Below are 21,818 nucleotides of genomic sequence, written 5' to 3' on the forward strand. Positions count from 1 at the left end.
TCATCAACGGTTGTTTGTAAGTCCTAAAACTAAAAGAGTCAGATATAGGGTTATATATACCAAAGTGATCAGGGTGACGAGTAGAGTTGAAATCCGGATGTCTGTCTGTCCGTCCGTCCGTCCGTCTGTCCGTGCAAGCTTTAACTTGAGTAAAAATTGAGATATCATGATGAAACTTGGTGCACGTATTTCTTGGCTTTATAAGAAGGTTAAGTTCGAAGATGGGCAAAATCGAACCACTGCCACGCCCAAAAAATGGCGGAAACCGAAATCCTATAAAGTGTCATAACTAAGCCACAATAAAGATATTTAAAGTGAAATTTGGCACAAAGGATCACATTAGGGAGGGGCATATTTGGACGTATTTTTTTTGGAAAAGTGGGCGTGGCCCCGCCCCCTACTAAGTTTTTTGTACATATCTCGGAAACTACTATAGCTATGTCAACCAAACTCTATAGAGTCGTTTCCTTCAGGCATTTCCATATACAGTTCAAAAATGGAAGAAATCGGATAATAACCACGCCCACCTCCCATACAAAGGTAATGTTGAAAATCACTAAAAGTGCGTTAACCGACTAACAAAAAACGTCAGAGGCACTAAATTTACGGAAGAAATGGCAGAAGGAAGCTACACCCAGGCTTTTTTTGAAAACTGAAAATGGGCGTGGCGTCGCCCACTTATGGACCAAAAACCATATCTCAGGAACTACTCTACCGATTTCAATAAAATTCGGCATGTAATATTTTCTTAACACCCTGATGCCATGTACGAAATATGGGTGAAATCGGTTCACAACGACGCCTTTTTCAAATATAACGCTATTTTGAATTCCATATGATGCCTTCTCTGTATGATATATACATTAGGAACCAATGATGATAGCGGAATGAAACTTTATATAAATACTGCATTTGAGCAGAGGTATCCCTTGTGGAAAAATTGTCGTGATCGGACTATAACTTTTCAAGGTCCCTGATATCGAACTCGAAGAACTCAGTGCCTAACCTAACCTAACCTAATTTTTTGACCGAAAATATCGGTAAATCTCCCGGATAATGAGAGTATAAAATGTTCGGTGACACCCGAACTTAGCCCTTCCTTACTTGTTACTATTTCTGTTTCCATTAATAACTTACTAACATTACAGTAATACAGGAAAAAATTTTAAAAAAATTTAGAAAATTTCAAAAATTAGCAGCTGATTAAATGGGAGTCTCCAGAAATGGTCACGTGACCACAACTTCAATACTACCAGCAAGCTAAAACCAGAAACGAAAAAAATCTTAATTAAGAACAGTTTCGAGAAAAGCTCGTTTAAAGTTTCAGTTCCGACCGAACCAGTTTGTATGGCGGGTCGACAAAATTCCTACTATATCTCCGAAAATAATTTGAATTTTGAAAACTCCTCTTATATATATTCTTGAATAAATAATAAACTTTGAAAATAGAAAAAAAATATATTTCGACGTCTTCGGACTTCTAGGCAAAGGAGTGTCTGTTGTGTAGGCTTAGCAAAGCATACAAAGAGGGGGTTAGTGTCACGCGGAGACTCGTTGCACGATGGACATATATTTGATATGTCAAGTTCGATTCTGGATAGGTAGGAGTTTAACCTGCTACAGTTTCCAGAACGAAACTGCGTAAGGTTCACTCTCGTTTCTCGCAGAAATTCTAACTCGTCGTCTGCAATAGAAGATGGTTTAATTCCAAGACGCCATTCACTGGAAGTTAGTTGATGAAGGTGTTAATGGCTCCACTGTTAATGGCGGTCAGTGCATGTCTGAAGTTTGTTGAGTCCAAAGTCTGGTCGGCATATTGTTTTATGTCGTCGACGTAGTTGAGGAAGGAGCCCTTGATCCTGCTAAGAAGCGGGTCTTTACAAACAAGTGATTGCAGGGATGATTTCTATGAAAGCACTCCAGCAGAAACTGCTTGGAAACGCGTTCATTAAGCTTCTTAACTGAGACCATGCGAGCCTCACTGTGCAGATGTTCGACGGGAGATATCAAGAGACATTCCTCGTCTGCGTTTCACTGCATCCTTCAAGCCATCTTCACATTCACCTAAGCTCATTGAGCTTAGTTAAAAACTTGCTGCTTTAACGCAATTAGTTGTAGAGAAAATTTATTTCTGAATTCGAGCGAAATACTGTTTTCGAGAAAGTGAACCATATATTGTCTGATACCAAGATGAGAACGTCTTGATCAGACGACTACTGCGAACAGTATAAAATCGAAAATATTTTCTACCTTCTTCTGATAAAGCAGACTTCACTTTAAACTTTCAATAAATATAGTTGAAGACTCACACACGTCGGTATCATTTACACTTATTACACATAAATATTCATAGAAACTTCCGCTTTAAAACGCCTTTTATCACTTACTTATTCAATATTGAACACAACGTATACACTTTCACCAACCAGTCGTGCATAACCCAGTCATTCAGAGTACACACTTCACCCAAGCGGCAAAGCTGCTCTCACGACACGCTACGCTCTTCAGCGCCGCTTTCAATCGTCTGGTATGCCCGGCATTTCTTAATCGTCTCTTATATCATTTATTTGCGTCTAATCCTTCATTTTCCCAGCGCCGGCAGCATTTTTCGCATTCTCATCCACACACTGCTTACCACCCGCACAATTTATTTAAACATATTTCAACTGCAATAAAAACTATTTTCTTTTCTCCGTCTTTTTTTTACTTTCTTTCGAACAGTGCTGCGCGACGAATTCCGTCTGGAGCCGCAGAATACACGCATAGCACAGGGTGACACAGCGCTGCTGGAATGTGCCGCACCACGTGGCATCCCCGAGCCGGCGGTGTCATGGAAGAAAGGTGGCCAGAAATTGGATTTGGATAGCACGAAGCGTATACGCATCGTCGACGGTGGCAATTTAGCCATACAGGATGCACGTCAAAGTGATGAGGGTCAATATCAATGCATTGCCAAGAATCCTGTGGGCGTACGGGAATCTGTGTTGGCGACGCTCAAAGTGCATGGTGAGTGAGGCAAATGGAAAGCATAATATTTTCTTTTCTTTAATTTTTTTTGCACACACGTGATTCTAGCTGACAGATATGTATGTATGTGTGTGTGTGTGGCAATCGTCTTACGTGCTCGTAAGCCAGTGTCAGTTCGTTGGTGTTGGCTCCGTTTTGCAGGCAATTTACACAGCTGATTGGCAGCGAAATTGACTTGGCAACTGACAACTGGCAGCTATACACCGACTTGGTTGGCTGACCAATGTGTCATGTATGGCACACACATACACACATACCATACAAACGCCTACCTGCATACATATGCTACATATCTGTTGGCCACAAACACGGTTTCCATGATTAAATCGTAAATTTCTGCTGAATTTGCTCCACTTTCGTAGGCGGTTGCCTTTCTCAGAATTCAGTCATTTTTTATTCCTGCCTGCCTAATTCCTATTTATAGCCACTTCGATTTATTTGCTACCTCGTTATTGTTTTTGTATTTTCTGTTGTTTATCGTTCCAGTGAAACCATTTATCATACGTGGCCCACATGATCAAACGGTGTTGGAGGGCTCATCGGTGACGTTTCCTTGTCGCGTTGGCGGCGATCCAATGCCAGATGTTTTATGGTTGCGCACAGCATCCGGCGGAAATATGCCATTGGGTAAGTGGAATTATGACTCTGTGAAATGTGTGTGTTGCATACGTGTTTTTCCTTCTTTTGGGCAGAAGTAGATTTCATGTGGCTTAAAGCTTTGGTTGGCAAACTGCAGTAATTTAAATGCAATCTTATGCATGATTCGCTTCCACAAGGTTATTTTACAGTGATCTCTTCTCTTCCGACATAGGACAAGGAAGATTTTCCACACTAAGACTTGCCTGAAGAATAAGCTAGGTTAGTTTGAGTACCAATTCAACTTTATAGTTCATTATGAGAGTCTTATTACATAGAAGTTATCCAATAGAAGTTTCATTTCAAAGGATTTTGTATTAAAATAGTAGATATCAGAACCCTACAAAACGGTCGATCTACTGTAGTATCAAGGAAACCAGTATATGAAAGGTTTCGTAAAAACCTTTAGCTTTTCTGTTAGTTGGACTTGTCAAAAGCCTTTGTCAGAGTCAATCATAAAGAGCTTCTGAGAACATCGCACAATCCACGCTACCTCCAGGGAAGAGGTCCACTATGAACTATCTGAGTAGTCCGCAATCAACCGTACTGTTTCGAGGGCAAGACTCTTAATTAAGAAGACTTAAAAAGACAGTTAAAGAGGGTGGTGTCCTTTTACCGCTACTGTTTAACTGCTATATTTCGAAACTCTCTCAACCACCAAAGGAAATTCAATTTATTCAATAAATCAAATCTTAAAGATATTAGCTGAAAGCTCCAGGAGAACAAAGAACAAAAAAGCGTTGTTGGCTACATACAACAGAATCGGCCGACCGGGCACAAAATATGCTACACCGATATGGTCGGCTGGATGTAGTCATACGCAGACGAAAAAGCTTCAGACGTGCCAAGATACTACGCTACGAAAGATTGCTGGATGCCTCTTGATGTCTCGTGTTGAACACTTAGTTATCGAGTCCCGCATGCTTCCGGTCAAGGCACATAATGCAATCGTTTCCAAGCATCCAAGCCATCTGATTGAAATAGAGACGCATATAGGAACATCCAGAAATCTTATCCTTTCCAAGGATCTAAGTGATTTTTCTGCTACTTGAGGCGGGGCCACATATAGGAACATCAATAGGTATTATCTTAATTACGTCAACGATATCGAACACTATGGCGATCAACAAACTTTATACACGGACTGACCTCCATTCACAGTGGTGCAAACAACACAGACTCCCTATCCAGCGATGCGGAGTTTGGAGTCAAACCATTACTGATTAAAAACGAAAAGCTCAAGTTGTCTTTAGAATCTAGAGTGACTTCGTTTTGAATAATGAGCCCAAACTACCCCTTTTAATGCGAGCGAACCGTACTTATTAAAAGTCCCTAACAATATGGTTCGAACCCTACGAAATAGAAAGTATCCTGGACCTAACGTTAGATAACTTCGATGAAAACCAACCCGAACCTTGTCACCCAAACAGCGACTAGAAAGTAACAACCAAAGAAGTAAAATATCAAAAATATAAACTTAATCTGCGATCGGTCTTCCGCAAAATCTAACCTAAACTTATTGTGTTTCTTTCCACAGATCGCGTTAGTGTGCTTGAGGATCGTAGCTTGCGTCTAGAGCGCGTTACAATCGCGGATGAAGGTGAATACAGTTGTGAAGCTGATAATGTGGTCGGTGCGATCTCCGCAATGGGCACGCTGACAGTGTTTGGTAAGTAGAGCTCCCTCCATTTAAACCTTACTAAAAAGTAGCTGCTAGCAAATAAATAGTTTACCTACGCACACAAAACTTATGCTAACTCATTTGTTCATTACTATTCCGCAAACCCGCAAAAACAATATTTTGCACTAACGAAACCTTATACCCGAAATGTACGCCTGCAAACAGCACCTCCCAAATTCATACAGCGACCAATAAGCAAATCCATCGAACTGGGCGCCGATACTTCGTTCGAATGTCGGGCAAGTGGCAATCCACGTCCCACGCTCTTCTGGACCATTAAAAATAACCGCACAATCGTATTTCCGGGCGCGCCACCACTAGATCGATTTCAAAGCATTAACACCGAGGAGGGCCACTCAATATTGACGCTGACGAATTTTCAACGTACCGACCGCGATTTGGTTGTGGTTTGTAACGCCATGAATGAGGTTGCAACAATTACGGCACGCGCACAGCTAACACTCGACTCGCAAGAGGACCGCCCACCGCCCATTATAATTGCCGGGCCGGTTAATCAGACGCTACCCGTAAAATCATTAGCCACATTACAGTGCAAGGCCATTGGATTGCCGAATCCGACTATTTCCTGGTATCGCGACGGCATACCCGTGCATCCGAATGCTAAAGTGAACATCACAGCAGCCGGCGATTTGATAATTTCCGATTTGGACCGCAAAGAAGATCAGGGTTTGTACACATGTGTAGCGAGCAGTCGCACTGGCAAGTCCACATGGAGCGGTTATCTGCGCATCGAAGTGCCCACCAATCCGAATATTAAATTCTATCGTGCACCCGAACAAACCAAATGTCCCAATGCACCCGGTCAACCCACCATACTGAATGCATCCGCCAATGCGCTCACTATTGTCTGGCCAACTAGCGACAAGGCGGGCGCCTCACCACTACTCGGCTACACGGTCGAGATGTATTCAACGAATAAAAGTAAGACGTGGATACCGATAGCGGCACGCTTGACTGAACCCATTTTCACGGTTGAAGGCCTTAGCGGCGGTGCGGCGTACATGTTTATTGTGCGCGCTGAGAATGCACACGGTTTCTCGCCGCCCAGCCCCATTTCGGAGCCAATTACGGCGGGCAAATTGCTCGGTGCCGGCGACGGTGGCGTTGTTGGTGGTGTCGGCGCAGGCGGTACAGCCACTTCGGAGCTGTTGCTCAATGAAGCGGAAGCTGTGCTGCAGACCAACGATTTGGTCGAACTACTCGAGGCCAATGCCACCGATTCGACGACGGTGCGACTCGCTTGGGACATTGACAGCGGTCAGTACATTGAGGGTTTCTACATTTACGCGCGTGAACTACACTCGGCCGAATACAAAATGATGACCATATTGAATGCGGGTAGCGGCGCATCGGCGTGCACGGTCAATGGACTGGAGAAGGCGAGCATGTATGAGTTTTTTCTTGTGCCATTTTTCAAGAGCATCGTAGGCAAACCGTCCAATTCGAAACGTGTGCGCACCATGGAAGATGGTAAGTAGCAAATGCGAGAGAAATTGAAAGTGGGGTACACTACCTACATAGTCAGTGAATTTTAACGATGCTGTCCCAATGTGGCAACGTAGAATTTTGCAATTTGTGTGTGTGTGTATGTGTGCATTGAAGTATGCGAAAGGGACTTTTGTCCACTTTAGGGTTTTATGTGCTCGATACTTGATTAGGTTCACATTCACATACCAAAACAATGGTCACAACAAAAGCAGAAAACTGTACACCTATAGTTACAGCGCCATGTACTGAAAGGCAGACTCGCACACAAACACATTTTCATTGACACAAAATGCTCCCAATTGTGTGCTGTGATTGTCTTTTTGGTCACAGCAGCTTTAGTTGAGTGATTTATGGCCAAAAGTGACACCGCTCTGAACGGCAATTTTCATTTAAAATCGACCAACACCAGCCACCTATTAAAATTGGATCGATTGGCTGGCCATATAGGAAATATTTTTGCTACAGGAGATTAGAGGTGGATAACTTAAAAGAGCTGAGTTGAATACTATTAATTAGTTCGCACTTCTTACCGCTTTGATATAGTATCAAAGGAGTAGAGGAATAGAGTTTAGAAAGCCACAAATGGTTTTGGGTAGTTGTTTAGACCTTAACCGTAATAATAACAGTTATATCTCGGGTAGTATTTCTAGATGTATCAATTTTCATTTTAAAAATTTTCTTTAATCTATAATGGGCTATTGTGGGATCCATTTTCATATATTATACCTTAAAGTTATAATCATCTGAAAGATAATTGCCTTTAGAAGACGACAAGATAGATAGACCTATTGAAGTCGAGAAAGCTGAAGTCGAAGCATTTCGATTTTCTTGGAGCTTACTGTAAAGTCTGCTGAACTAGTAATGAACTAATAATTTTGATACTTCGCCTAGGTCCCTGAACTACGTAGCTCAATTTTTCTAAGCTGATTTTTACATAACGCTGGACAGAAGCATATGAGATGTTCTAACGTCGCTATCTTCTCCACTTCCTTGTCTATTATCTATGTATCCTTGATACTTTTATTCATTTGGCTCGCATGCGATGCCAGTAGGTGGTAACCAACAACCGTTCAGCAGTCCTTACAACACTATATTAGTCAATAACAGGCGTGATTTTCTTCGGGACTCTCACACATGGTTTTTATGACCCTGAAGGTCCTTAAGGCATTCTATCTCGCCCTGATCCGTCTGTCAGCCTTTTCAGAAAACTACTATTTTGTTTTCCATTATTTCTTTGTGGCCTGGAATCCAGTATATACTGGGTTGGGGCAATCCCTCGATATGTCTTCACACATATTTTGAATGTGTCTTTTAGTCATCGCGATCGATGTGTTGGGGGACCTTATGTGAGATTGGGTTAATCTGATAGGCAAACAAGCTACGCATAGACCAGATTGATCCTTTTCGATACCAGATGAGGTTCAGCTTCTAGGTCCAAGGTTAGTAGTCATTCTGCCAGCGCTTGACGCGAATTTTAGCAGACTCTGCAGCCTCACTAGTGATACATCTTCCAGTGTATCATACCATGAGGACCTCAGATGCTTACAGCGTAGTCTTGACAACGCGAAACAAGTGCCAAAGGGATGCACCTTTGTTTACCTGGTGCCCTGCTTTAGACATTTCCTGCAATCTTCTCGTTCTGTCGGTCCCATCCTGGGGACGTGTGTCGGCACCAGACATTGATCTCTTAGTATTCCCTTAAGGGACTCTTAGTCGGGAATAATACCGATTTATATCTTCAAAAATATTCGGAGTAATAGATAACAATAACAGAGCGTAAGTTTTACAGCCTACGGATCTAGGCAAACATTTAAAGCAACTTCTTTCAGTTCCGTCATCTCTCTTTGATCAAAAAGACCCTCTTAAACTCCACCAAACTGAGGATATGTTTATGTGCTTGATAGGTTAGGTTTCTTTATACAAAAATCGATATATATGCCCTCCAAACTTGGTAGGGCTGCAGCTATGTATATACGTATAAATTATGTAAATATAAATTTACTAATATTTATTTATAAACTATGCCGTAGCTGTCTTATAAAAAACACAAAGCTTCGATAGTGCTTACTCTAAATAACATTTTTTCAAACATTTTTCGTTTATTTTTTTCCAAATTGTTCCTACTGGGTCATACACAACCAACACCTACACACCGCACAACACCACAGCACCACACGCTTTAGTACACTTTTGCTCCGCATTAGATTGCTGCCACTTAACATGGGTCACTGCGTACCCCGGCCAACTACACACGTACACACATACACACATTCGAACCGATTATATTAAAGCGTCAATTTCATTTGCAGTGCCCGAGTCGCCGCCGCATGCCATGGAGGCCATACAATTCAATCGGACATCGGTGTTCCTCAAATGGCAGCCGCCCTATCCGAATAAGACACGAAATGGTGCGTATAAAATTCAAATAAACACAAGCACAAAGCAACACACAAACTAATACTAAAGGAAGACGGAAATCTCTATGAGGAAATCTGCACAAAAGGCACTTTATCTCCTTACCTTTTGTTCCACACGAGCTGGGTTTGATACCTGGAATCCATATCGTTGACAATTTTCATTTTAGCTTCGAGTCGAAATGAGATTTCTGTTTTCTTTTGCTCTGCATATTCCAGCATTTTACATGCAACTTTTTTAAATTCTTCCTTTTTCCTTACTTTTTTCTCTCCTTTCACACGCTTGGTTTTTGTTGCTCTCGTTGCAGGCATTTTAACCAACTACAATGTGCTCGTGAAGGGTCTGGACTCGCACAATACGACACGCATTTTCAAAAATATGACCATCGATGCCGGCTCACCGACATTGCTGTTGGCCAACCTCAGCACCGGCGTTACATATTACATTTCCGTTGCGGCCGCCACCAAGGTGGGTGTGGGCCCATTCAGCAAGCCGGCTGTGCTGCGCATGGATCCACGCACACAATCGCTCGACACCGGCTACACGAGGTATGTATGTGCACGAGTGTATGTTAAAAGCACCGGGGCACCCAGCATGTACACATCCACACATACAACTGCTGGGTGTGTATGTGCGACATGGGCTTTAGTTGACCAAAGCAAGCGCCAATGGCATCAGACTATTTGCGTCCAAAAATAATATTTTTCACGTCGTTGCTGGTGTTGTTGCTGTTCATGTTGTTGGCGTTTTTGTTGCTATCGTGTTCCGCAATTACGCTCGCACAGCGCTGTTATTTGTTGTTTAAATGGCCACCAACTAGCCGGCGTGCGAGTTGGGGCGCCCGCCCTTGGGCTGCCGGCAATCAACGCAATCACAACACGACAACAGCAACAAAAACAATAACAGCATGACCATAGGCGACAAAACGTCATCAGCATATACAGCGCATATAACAGCAACAGCAACAGCAACAGCAACAAAAACATCAGACAACATACATGCAACAGCCATAAATCGACAGCAATTTCACTTGTTTCCTGCGCAAATTTGCTGCTGATTAAAGTGAAAATGTAGTGGTGTTGCTGTTGTTGCTGCCTGCTGGTTATTGGCATCTTTGGCATGTGTCTCTACCTAACGGTGTCGCTTGTTTTCATTCATCCTTTTCAGTGGTCTCTAGTACATTAATTTCCATTTTCTCATTTGCCGCACATTATTTCCATCGTTTCTCATCGCTTTTATTGCTTTCATAGGTATCCCATCAATCGCGACATTGCTGATGATTTTCTAACACAGACTTGGTTCATCATTCTGCTGGGCTCCATTATAGCGTTAATTGTGTTTCTCTTCGGCGCTTTGGTGCTCTTCAAACGTTATCAATTCATTAAGCAAACATCGTTGGGCAGTTTACATGGTGAGTACCATACACACGAACTTTATTATTATTAGTTATGTATACCTATACGTACTATATATGTATATTCGTATATTGGATGCCCGATCCGTTTGCTGAGTAAGCAATAATAGACAGACATAATTGTTTCCTGGAAGTAATAATATTTTTTCTTACTTTATAATGACATAAAAATTGTTATTTCATTTGACATCTGCAATATTAATTTTCTTCTCAGCTATTTTGCCCGAGTCAAAGCAGTGCATCAGACATTTCTATATTTCGCTAGCCGGCTTTAAAAATAGTATGAGGCTTAGGTTTCTTCTTATAGAGCTTTTGCTCATCTTATGATCCTGAAATTAACATCGCATTGAGCCCTTTTAGTGCTGCAAGACGGGCACCCGTTGAAACCCTTAAGCCTAAAGTAACCAGTAATTTATAATGATCTGAGCTTTGTTGATTTCATCGGAAGATGCAGACTTTTCAATCCATTTTTCCTTTTTCAATATTTTTCGATGAATGAAATCACTTAATTAGGTAAGGTTAGAGTCCGAACTACAATAAGTAATCCTTATTGAATCCATAAAATAGACTCCCTATAAGCCGACAAAACACCTTGAAGTCAATATAAACCTTCTTGAGTGTTAAATTTCTGTTCCCCTCATCATCGTTATAACTCAAAGCGTAAGCTCTCAAGTGCCTTGGTTTCGCAAAGGTGAGATAGTAAAGAAGGAAGTGTTTATATATTACAATCTCGTCCTCTTAAAAACAAATGCTACAGCTGGCATCCGGTAAGATTCTCAACCTTCAAGCACGCGCGGAAAGGGCAATGGCATGTTAGAAGCACAACAGCTAAGGAAGCGCTAGCCTAACTGAGTTCAAAAAGCACACTGTACATATCTCTTAAAATCGATCTTGCGCCAGAAGAGTCTTACGACAGCGGAAGAACAGATAATAGATCAACACTGGTCAAGCACACGACGAGAGTGAAATACCGACCCGTTCCCATTTTACTGATAGCAAGATGAGACTTTGGCGCCTTTTATTGTCTATTCGGCAGCACTTACCTGCGATTCGGCTATGGACTTACACCCAAACTAGTCTTATCACGAAGTGACTCAATGCCATTCTTAAGGGGTCAGTAGTGTAATCTTTTAAAAAAATTTTTATTTTGCATTTTCTGTTTCCTTATACCCTTAGAATTAATATAGAAACCCACTTTACCATGGGAAGGTTTCGAAAAAGGCAGAAAAATAATAATACCGCTCGACGTTCAGAGCGCTCGTAGTAACGTTAGGCATTCCTCAACCAGTACTAGGGTCAAGGCTTGTATCGTTGCCCTCTATTGATGGGGCATAATCACTTCTCTGAAGAAGTATGCTTTCCGGAGTAGTAAATCTACCGCTAACTGGCGTTTATCTTTAGAGTATGGCAATTTTCTACATATTAAGTATTTTTATATTTTCTTCTCTCCCTTCCTCGAACAATCTAAGAGCTTTTTTATAAGATATTCGTATTGGCACCTTATAAACATAAATACACATATTAAAGCAGACTTTGTAAATTTATGTATGTAGGGTTTTTATCGAGAGAGACCTTTCCTCCTTAGTTGTTTACTCACTCTAAAGCATACCTTAAGAAATAAAAGTGATTAGATTCAAGGGTATTCGAGTTGTCATCCTATAAATATTGGAATAGACTCTGTAGACTGTGTTTTCATAGAGAGAAAATTTTCCTTTCCAATTTTTCATCGAGGGAAATTTTTCTTCTCAATTATCTACCGATTCCAAAGTACTCCTTGTGAAATTAAAATGATACTAGAATATATTTTCGGAATAATACAGCTTCTAGATCAAAAGATAGTTCACAAAGGAAAGAAAGAATAAGACGAACAATATATCTACAACAACAATAGGGTCAATATCATCTCAAATGTTTAGAATTAACCCAAACAATATGTCAACCCACGGTTTAAGGCGCTTGGAACATGGTCAAATAGCGGCTTCCATATCTAACATTGAAACAGAACTCTTAATGTAAGATAAACTTGCGTTTTGTACAATTTTTTCGAAAAGCAAAATATGATTTAACAGTTTACGAACCCCTGACGAGCTCATGATAAAAATATCTAAAATCAGATTTGTGTGGACCAAAATTTTCAAAAAGGTAATGGGAAAGGGGCTAAGAGAGCACATTTCATAGAAAGTATCTCACATATAAAAGCTGGTAGTATTTTTCTTTCAAACCTATTAATTGTCTACATACCGACATATAATAACTCATATCATAAACCTACTTTCCTAACGAGCTTAATTAATTATTATAAATATTAGCAGCCGCTCTAAGCTGTTTTATCGATATAATCAAGCATTTCATCAAATTTCCTTGAAACTTCCTGCTTGTCGATACGCGACTGTTGCACGAAGCTTTGTGCCCTCAAATACAAAAGGTTTTTTTATGCTCAAAATAGTATCTTAAATAGCGAATAGAACCCAAAAATAAAACAAAAGCAATAAACATTTTTCGCGCGGTAATGAAAAAAATCCCAACAATGCTTAACGAAGCCGATTAGCGATATCCTGGGTTATAGTCAAGGCTGCTACAAGTGTGTGGAAAAAAAGGTGGTGCCACCGCCTCCAACGTTGCAGATACATAAATTTGCGAAATGCAAAAGCAAAGCTGAACAAATCTACCAACAACGAGCGCATTGAGAAATGGCGGAGAGGCACGTGAAAATCTCATTAATTATGAGCACAATGAAGGCGAACTTAGAAAAAAGTACATAAATGCAAATAAAATTATAACAAAGCAAACAAAAGGTACATAAAATGTAGCTTAGCAAATTAGGCGACTTGATTAAGAGCTGCACATTACCCAGCGAAAGGATACAATAACTGTCATTTGCTTAACTACACGCAAATAAATCGCCGATGAGGCGTGAGTGGTTGGAGTAAATGAGTGCAGCAAAGACTTTTTTTTTTATTTCATGGGTCTCCTACTCAGCTTTAGTAAAATGAGAGCAAGAAAAAATACGCGAAAGGGTTTAGAGCACGCAAAACAGAGATATTTTAGAAGCACCGCCAGCCATGTTGCCCACTCTAATGAAGTGATGTGAATTCATTTGCTACAAACCCTACAACCGCTGCCTCTGAACGCCTCGAAGGTGCCTTAAGTGCTTCGGCGAGTACGAATTCATGAATTAAGCAACGTTTCTAAATATATATCTAAACACACGGAAATATATAATACATGTACATATATATTTCTAGTATACTCGTATCTTCGTATATTAATTTCCTTTCATTTCACCTCTGTATGCTTACTCATCCTGCGTTTGCATTTTCTACTTTCTTATTCCAGGCAATCACGCAATCGGTGCGGTGCGCAAATTTCCTACGCTACCGTTAAATGCCAATGGTGTTTGGATCGATCCGACCGGCGGTGTATGGCGTCAGGCTAGCAATTGCACAACAAAGGACCAACTTCCGGATTACGCACAAGTCACCGGGCAGCAAACGTTGCCATTACCCGATTATGAACGGTGAGTTATAACGCTCTTATTTTGGTAATTTCCAATACAAAAGCCTAAACAGCCACACGCACACACACATACATATATACGCATATAGGTGTATGCAAATGTAATCAAAAGTCGTCAGTTTGCAGGGCGTTATCGCTTGCCTCACCTGCGCGCCCAGCAAATTAGTTATCTATTGTGTGAGCGCAAACAAAACGACAAAGTGTTGCCTACATTTAGGCGCCCTAGCACAAACGGTTACGAAATGTGCGTGTTGCGAATAATCTAAGCAAGGCACTGCTTGTAATGAGCGGTGTGTGTGTTCGCAGCTTTAGCTATAAGCATATATCAATACTTAGAAGACTTCCTCCCCATTCCTCGCTCTTCCTTTAATTACTTTGCTTACTAATTTGCATTTGTGGTTTCATTTGATTTTTAGTTTTTTTTTTTATTATTTCGTGTGGCTTTGGTTTCTTACGTTTGCTCCGCGTTGTGATTTTTTTTTCTTTTTTTGATTCCTTCCCTTCCCTTGCAGTGCTTTGCATTCGCTTTAATTTCGCTATTTATTTCTGCTCTATTTTCATTTCCGATTTTTGCTTCTTTTCATTAACTCTCATTTGCCACAACTTTTGAACTATTAACTGCCGCCGATAAGCGTTCGCAAAAGTTTCCGCTTGTAGCTATAAAATTAAATGTTATTGCCTTTTGGCTTAAGTTATCTCTTTTATTGTCTTGTTTTCCGATTTTGTAATTAATTTATGGTTTTTAACTCTGGAACTGTGGATGTTAATAGTTAACACTGATTTTAGTCGGCATTTAATTGGTCAAAGGATGTAATTAGCCTATAAATGGCGACATATACAAAGTTACCAAGTAGTTATCTTTAAAATTACGTCTGATAGTATTACGTAACCATTTCCAGACTTTTTTGTCATAAGATTTCTCAGTTCATTTCCGTCATACTGCTGTTGCTATTATAGAAAGTGGATTCCAGTGTCGTAAAATCTCTGCAATTTATCCAGTCGCGAAAGGTGTGACTTAGAATCGGATATGAGTTAAAAGTGCAATGGAAGAACCAATTTGGGCACAGTTTCGTCTCTTGCTCCTTTTCAAATTTCTATCCCCCTAAAAACGTATCGTTATAGAGATACTCCGACCAATCGTCCGCACGCTTGATTAGCTGAAAGAGTCCGTGGTGCTAACCGGCAATTTCGCAGCTAGGAAGTGTCAGCTGGTCTTCTCTGACGACTACTATGAAAACTTTAGGTGTAGTCACTGCTATAAGTTCCATATGTTTCCATATTACCTGCTCTGGTCACGCACAACTGTTAAAAGCCAAACAGTGATTTCTGTTCCGTCTGTGGCTTCCTATCGGTCGCTTAACCGAAGGCTAGGCCACTGTTTCCTCGCTTGATACTGCAACTGTGTTGTCTGCTCCCTCAACCAGCACAGTTTGCTTTCTATTGGGACTCTTAGTGTATGATGAAGTCAACGAAACTCACAAGAATCTTACAGAGGCTCCTCAACTGGTATTTTTTATTTAGAGTTCTTTTCGTCGACCACCAGCACATTCACTTTTCTTTTCGTCCCTTTCAATAATGAGCTGCCAACCGGCACACTGTCCGATTTTGAAGTTGGTTTCGACTTTTTTTCTTTCTCATTCGTTTTTGTATTTTAAGTTTATGTGGCTTTTTACCAATCCCTCCGGAACCTTTTGCTTCATGCAGAGGCTTTAAGCTTTTTTAGGTCCCAGATTGGCGTAAAAGAGTTTCCTGAACTGGTATTGACCATTTCGTCTTGCGCTTTAATCCTACCTAGAGTTCTTGTTAGCAGGCCTCAGTTCAATCCCATGTCTCTTCGTGCCGTGCAGAAGTTAGCCGTGCTTTTTTACAGACTTCTACAATACCAAGAAGATGGTTCCGGCGACATGGGTAGTGAGATCCATCCAAACACTGTCCGATTTTGAAGTCGATTCCAAATTTGCTTCTATTATCGTATTTATCAGTCCGACCCAGGGTTCAAATCCAAAACTAAATTCTACACAAAAATAGTGTTGATCTGGCCTCAATGGCTCGTAAGTACGGGGTTTGACCGAAAAGTCATAGGATTGATTTTCTTCCGCCGCGAGTGTACTTCGGAAAGTGCCCGCACCCGATGGATTCGGTGGACGACGTTCCTAGCTAACGAACAAGCGGCTGGTCAGTTTCCTCCGAGCACGTGTTTCTGTGAATGGTGCAAGCCGAAAATGCAACGTTCATTAGAGTAGAGGTACGCGATTAAATTCTGTGTGAAACTCGTAAATCTGCTACAGAGACGTTTGATATGATGTTGCTTTAGCAAAGACAAAGAGGCGATCTTCCGAGTGGTACACGCCCGCGTCTTCTCGCCCAATAAAGGGAAGAATGAGCAAAACCACAGTGAAAACGATACTCACTGTTTTTTTTTTTTTTGACATCAAAAGCATCGTCTACTATGAATTTGTTCCTCCTGGACAAACCGTCAACGCCAAGTTTAGCGTAGAAGTCCTCAAGAGACTCACACTAACTAAGTGTCAATTGGGTCCGACAAGACATCGCAGCCGATTGGAAATTGCTCCACGAAAACGCCCCGGTTCACACTGCCTTTCTTGTAAACAGCTACCTAACCAAGGCCGGCATCCCAACGCTTCCGCAGCCGCCCTACAGCCCAGATGTGTCCCCCCGGACTTTTTTGTTTCCTTGCCTGAAAAAGCCGATGAAAGGCAAGCATTTTGAGACGACAGAGGGGATCCAAGCAGCATATACCTCGGCTCTTACGGCTATTCCAGAGAAGGCCTTCCGTGACGCCTTCAATGCTTGAAAATTGGGCTGGCAGCGTTGCATCGACACAGTAGGAGCCTATTCTGAAAGTTTTTAAAGAACTGAAACGATTGGTTCAACAATTTTTTTTAAATCGACTCCGTCCTATTACTTTACGGACAAACCCTGTAGTCTGATAATTGCTGATGATAGCATTGAGCATTTCCCGAGGTACACTTTACCAACTTTCTAGCTTTCGTTGGTGGCTTTAAAGTAAGAAAACGTTTTTATGCATTTATTTGGAATCAATACTGTTTTATCTTGAACAAGTATCAGCAAAAATTTATCATAAGTCTCCCCATGACTTCATTATTCACTGCCATTCAAGGGTTGCTTATGTTACGTAGGAAGAAAAAGCAAGTTCTGAATAGTCGCCTCAATTCCAATACATACTCAAGTGTCGATTAGACTAATTAATCAATAAATTTATTAGCCTTAATTAGAAACCTTGATATTTAACCTCGAAATCATCGGGCGCTTCACCACTTCTCGTCGAGGAAAGTAGCGCCCCAAAAAACTAAAACACTCAAAGTCAATGAGTAAACCGCTTATTTCGCCAGCGTATCATATAATTAAAAACCATCGCTACCGCCGGCAAAGTAGCAACAACAACGCGCTTGATATGAAAAAACGCTTCAAAGTCATTAAAGTGTTACACTTGAGTGCATTTTTAGAAAACTGCCGCGAATAACGCGACGAACGAAGGAAGGAAGAAAAAGTGGAAAGAAATGCAAATCAAATGGCTGCCAGCTGGCATTTTGGCGCAGCGTACGCTGATGCAAAACCCCCAAACTTAGTGAAAGCGAAATGAAATGTTTAGGACGCGGCCACGTGTTGTCTGCATACCGTTTTTGAGCGTGCTGTCAGCGATGCAGAAACAATTATAACAACAAGAACGCAGCAGCAATAAACAAACAGAAATGCTTGCAATGCACAACAGCGGTGTCGGCTATGAAAAAAGCACAACATATATATAAAATGAATATATCCTTTTTTATTTTTTATATTTTACTCTCGCCTCCCCGCGCGTTGTTAAAACCGCCCTGCTATAATGTCTAGCATACTGTCTATCAGCGTTGTTTCTGCTCTAGCTGCTAGTCTGCTTCACAGCCCGACTGCCTGTCTGTACGCTTGCTAACCGCCCACCTCTTGGCGCGCTTAATGAATTCCCAGCGAGTTGATACCCTCCCCTACTCCACCTCTTTAACCAACTCCATCCACTCCTACTCTCCGCCTTTTGCGTGCTGCCGAAACGCACATTGCGTATCCCTTTCGTTGTTGCTGGAAATTGAATGCAGCAAATGAAATGAAGGCGGTAAGCAGCCAGCGCTAGCAGCCCTGTGGTTGCATTTATTTGTACTCAGATATTTTTGTTGCTTTTTGTTTTATTTGTGGCCGCTACTGTGCGTATTTATTTACCTTATTGCGTTTGCATTGTTTTACATCCCTTTTTCATTTAGTTTATATTCCACACCCCTCTCCACCAATACCTTGTACTCTGCTCGCTGCCTCCACCGCTTGAAATAGACTTCATTTCCGGTGTAGCGCGCATATACTTTCGCTGGGAAATTTCATTATATCCGCTTTACATTTGGCAAAGCGCGCGTCACCATAAAATTTATTGCCATCAAAGCCATTAAAATTGCGATTTTTTAATACACCAACTTTTTACACACCCAACTCTCCTCTTATCCCTCACGCATCCCTCACTTGCCTGTGTCTCTTCATTGCCGCTTACCTAGCGCTGACTGCTGAACCCTCTCTCAACTGCTTTAAAATCAGTTATTATTTCTTGTTAATGACTATTAAAAAATATATGCTACCGTTAGCGTAGCATTTTAACGGTTTTTTAGCATTGATCACGTATTCACATTTTTTCACATTGCCATCCATATAAAAGAAATTCCAATTAAACCGTTTAATTGGCACTTTTACAATCGCGTTTATTGCTGCCATTTTCTATTATTTACGCACACAATAATTTTTCCTATATTTCAAAAGTGTTGTTGTAAAAATTTAACGTTCATGTTGCTATCTCGTTCGCACACAAGTTTCCTTCGTTTGTTACCTGTAATTTATGTCAAATGGATATCGGTAATTTATCGGTCGCCCGGTGTATTGACAGCAGAAGTAAATACATGTACATTCCATCGCTTTTTCTCTCCGTTATAACGGGTAATCCCAGTTGAGATGCTTTTTCAATAGCCTCTTTGTGTGTCAAGCGTAAGTCGTGTTAAGCTGTCATATTATACAGCTTGAGCAAGAACTGAAGCCGTTCGAACTTTCCAAGCGACATCGCTTCGCTCTATGGACTCCAAGCAAATCCGACGCTTTCGAACCAAACTTTGTTCAGCAATGAAGCCCATTTTTGGCACAATGTATATGTAAACAAACAAAATTGCCGCGTTTGGTACAAAGAATAACCTGAAGAGATTCAATAGCTACCATTTTATTTAGAAAAATTAACGGTTTTATGTGATTTGCTGGACGGTGGAATCATTGATACATATTTCTTCAAAAATGATGGCGGTGCGAACGTAACCGTCAATGGCGGCCGTTATCTAACCTAAATAAGCGAATGTTTTACGGCTGAAATTGAGGTTCGTGATCTCGGCGCCATTTGGCTTCAAGGATACGGCGCTACTTTCCACACATCGCATCAATCAATGGATTTATTGAGAGGACACAGGGAATTTTACGTCTTGGGCTGGTCGATTAGCCACCAAGATTGTGTAATATCACACCGTTATGCTTTTGCCTGGGAGAATATGTACAAAGTTTATCCGTTTGACTGGATTTAGTAAGGGCGGTCCTAGCTAATAAACGAGCGGCTGGTCATAGAGCAGAGATACGCGATGAAGATATGTGTGGAACTCGGTAAATCTGCTACAGTGACGTTTGATATGATCAAGAAGGTTTCGGTGGCAACAGGCCATTTTGGAGGACCGGGAAGAGGTCGCTGGTAAAGTTGCACCACGACAACGCCCCTGCTCACACTGCCTTTCTTGTGAACAGCTACCTAACCACGGCCGGCCCAACGCTTCCGCAGCCGCCCTACAACCCAGATTTGGCCAGCCCGGACTTTTTTGTTTCCTTGCCTGAAAAAGCCAATGAAAGGGGATCCAAGCAGCATGCACATCGGCTTTCAAAGTTATTCCGGAGAATGCCTTCCGTGACACCTTCAATGCTGGGAAATCGCGTTGGGATCGCTGCACCGACGCAGAAGGAAAATAGGCTCCCTCTGCGTCGATTTATCGCTGCCATCGCAAACCCTGTAGGTTTTTCAGGTCACACTTATTGGATCCCAGCAAACGATGGTCATGACTTTTGGCTGATAGGTCAATCTTCGCCTCTTCGGTGTGAATCCCAAGCTTCTGTGAATTGAACTCACTGTTGTATTTACTATCTGGGGTGAGCAAACGCGACACCCACCTCGGCGACGGTTTATTAATGGTTAATAAATCATGGAAGATATGGCCCATGTTGTTATTCTTTAAAAACATTTGAAATAGGCTCTTTCTGCGTCGATGCAGCGCTGCCAATGCGATTTCTAAGCGGGAGCGTTGTCGTGGTGCAACTTCCAATCGGTTGCGATGCCTTGTCGAACCCGATTAACTCTTCGTTTGAGTCTCTTGAGGACTTCCACGTCAAACTTGTCGTAGGCGGTTTGGCCAGTAAGACAAAAATCATGGTGGACGATGCCTCTGCCTCTTCAGGTTCTCGAAGACAGCAAACCAGCCGCTCGTTCGTTAGCTACGAACGCCCTCTACCGAATCCATTCGGTGCGCGCACGCTCCGAAGTACAGTTTCGGCGAAGAAAATCAGTCCGGACAAACCTTGTAAGATCGTGGATATTATTGTTGTAGCGGATTTGGAGGAATTCTGCCGGTTTGACAGTCCTGGGCAGGTTAAAAATACGGTTTCGCTCCGATTATGTACACCCGACCCGACTGTCGTGGAAACGAATCGGGAATATTTATTACGCTATCGATTGTTTATGTCGTTTTGGAGGCATCTAGGTGCTTCAAATCAAAAGTTGCCGACTCTCTTAACCAGTTTTTGATGCCAGCGAAAAAGAGAGTCATCGTACACAGTCTTCAATTCCCTATGTGAATTCACTACCAAAAAATAAGGATCAACAAGAATCACTAACTGCTCTTGCCCTTTCCCATTCGTCTAAATTCTGCAATTCAGGCGATCTTCCGGGTTTAGCTAAAATTCTCTTAGAATAAAGATTGCTCTGGCTTTAATGGCGCCATCTGACGTTGAGCCTATAGATTTCTCAAACCGCCTCTTATTTATTGCGAATTGTAGAAATACAAAGAGAGCTTTAGCTCATTGCATAAGTCTATTAGCGCATAAATAACTTGTTTAGGTATAGGAATTCAGTTAGCGCTATTTGATGTTTTTAATGTCTTCATTTAACGCGATTTCTTTTGTAACCTACTGCCAGCGGTCATTTTCCGTTTCCGGTCTCATGTAAAACAGCCAAAGCAGCTCGCTACGCCACCTTACAGAGACAGACCGCAGACCAGTTATATTTGCTGGCTAATGCTAACGAGCAGCGACCGGTCCTGCCACTCAGTCCGCGACTGGCTTTCTTTTTAAGCACTCAATCGTGAGCACATGTTTAAGTGTGTATGTGCTTGAATGCATTTATTTGTAATTGTGCATGTCGCGCTCAAACAACGCTCATAAATACTCAATCATTTTGCCAAAAAACAACAACAATTTCCGGCAACAAAACCCCGGCACAATGCGGAATGCAAGCGAAAAACCCGGTGCTAGCCAGGCGGCCGCTGGGGG

The 21,818-nt window shown here is 41.6% G+C and overlaps 1 protein-coding gene and 1 long non-coding RNA gene across 2 annotated transcripts in view; one reads left to right on the top strand and one right to left on the bottom strand.

Moving 5' to 3' along the window:
- The window catches only part of LOC105232826 (roundabout homolog 2), a 167,343-nt gene that overhangs the window by 142,738 nt on the left and 2,787 nt on the right, over window positions 1–21,818 (top strand). The window contains exons 4-11 of the mRNA XM_049446780.1: window positions 2,722–3,006; window positions 3,514–3,654; window positions 5,201–5,332; window positions 5,510–6,835; window positions 9,163–9,261; window positions 9,576–9,816; window positions 10,519–10,679; window positions 14,019–14,199. Coding sequence (XP_049302737.1) covers window positions 2,722–3,006; window positions 3,514–3,654; window positions 5,201–5,332; window positions 5,510–6,835; window positions 9,163–9,261; window positions 9,576–9,816; window positions 10,519–10,679; window positions 14,019–14,199 — 2,566 coding nt within the window. The remainder of the gene's footprint in view (window positions 1–2,721; window positions 3,007–3,513; window positions 3,655–5,200; window positions 5,333–5,509; window positions 6,836–9,162; window positions 9,262–9,575; window positions 9,817–10,518; window positions 10,680–14,018; window positions 14,200–21,818) is intronic.
- LOC125775832 (uncharacterized) overlaps window positions 1–21,818 on the bottom strand; it is a 207,430-nt gene that overhangs the window by 100,511 nt on the left and 85,101 nt on the right. The window lies entirely within an intron of this gene.

This window comes from Bactrocera dorsalis, chromosome 1 (genome assembly GCF_023373825.1).
Source record: "Bactrocera dorsalis isolate Fly_Bdor chromosome 1, ASM2337382v1, whole genome shotgun sequence".
NCBI classification, from domain to species: Eukaryota; Metazoa; Arthropoda; class Insecta; order Diptera; family Tephritidae; genus Bactrocera; species Bactrocera dorsalis.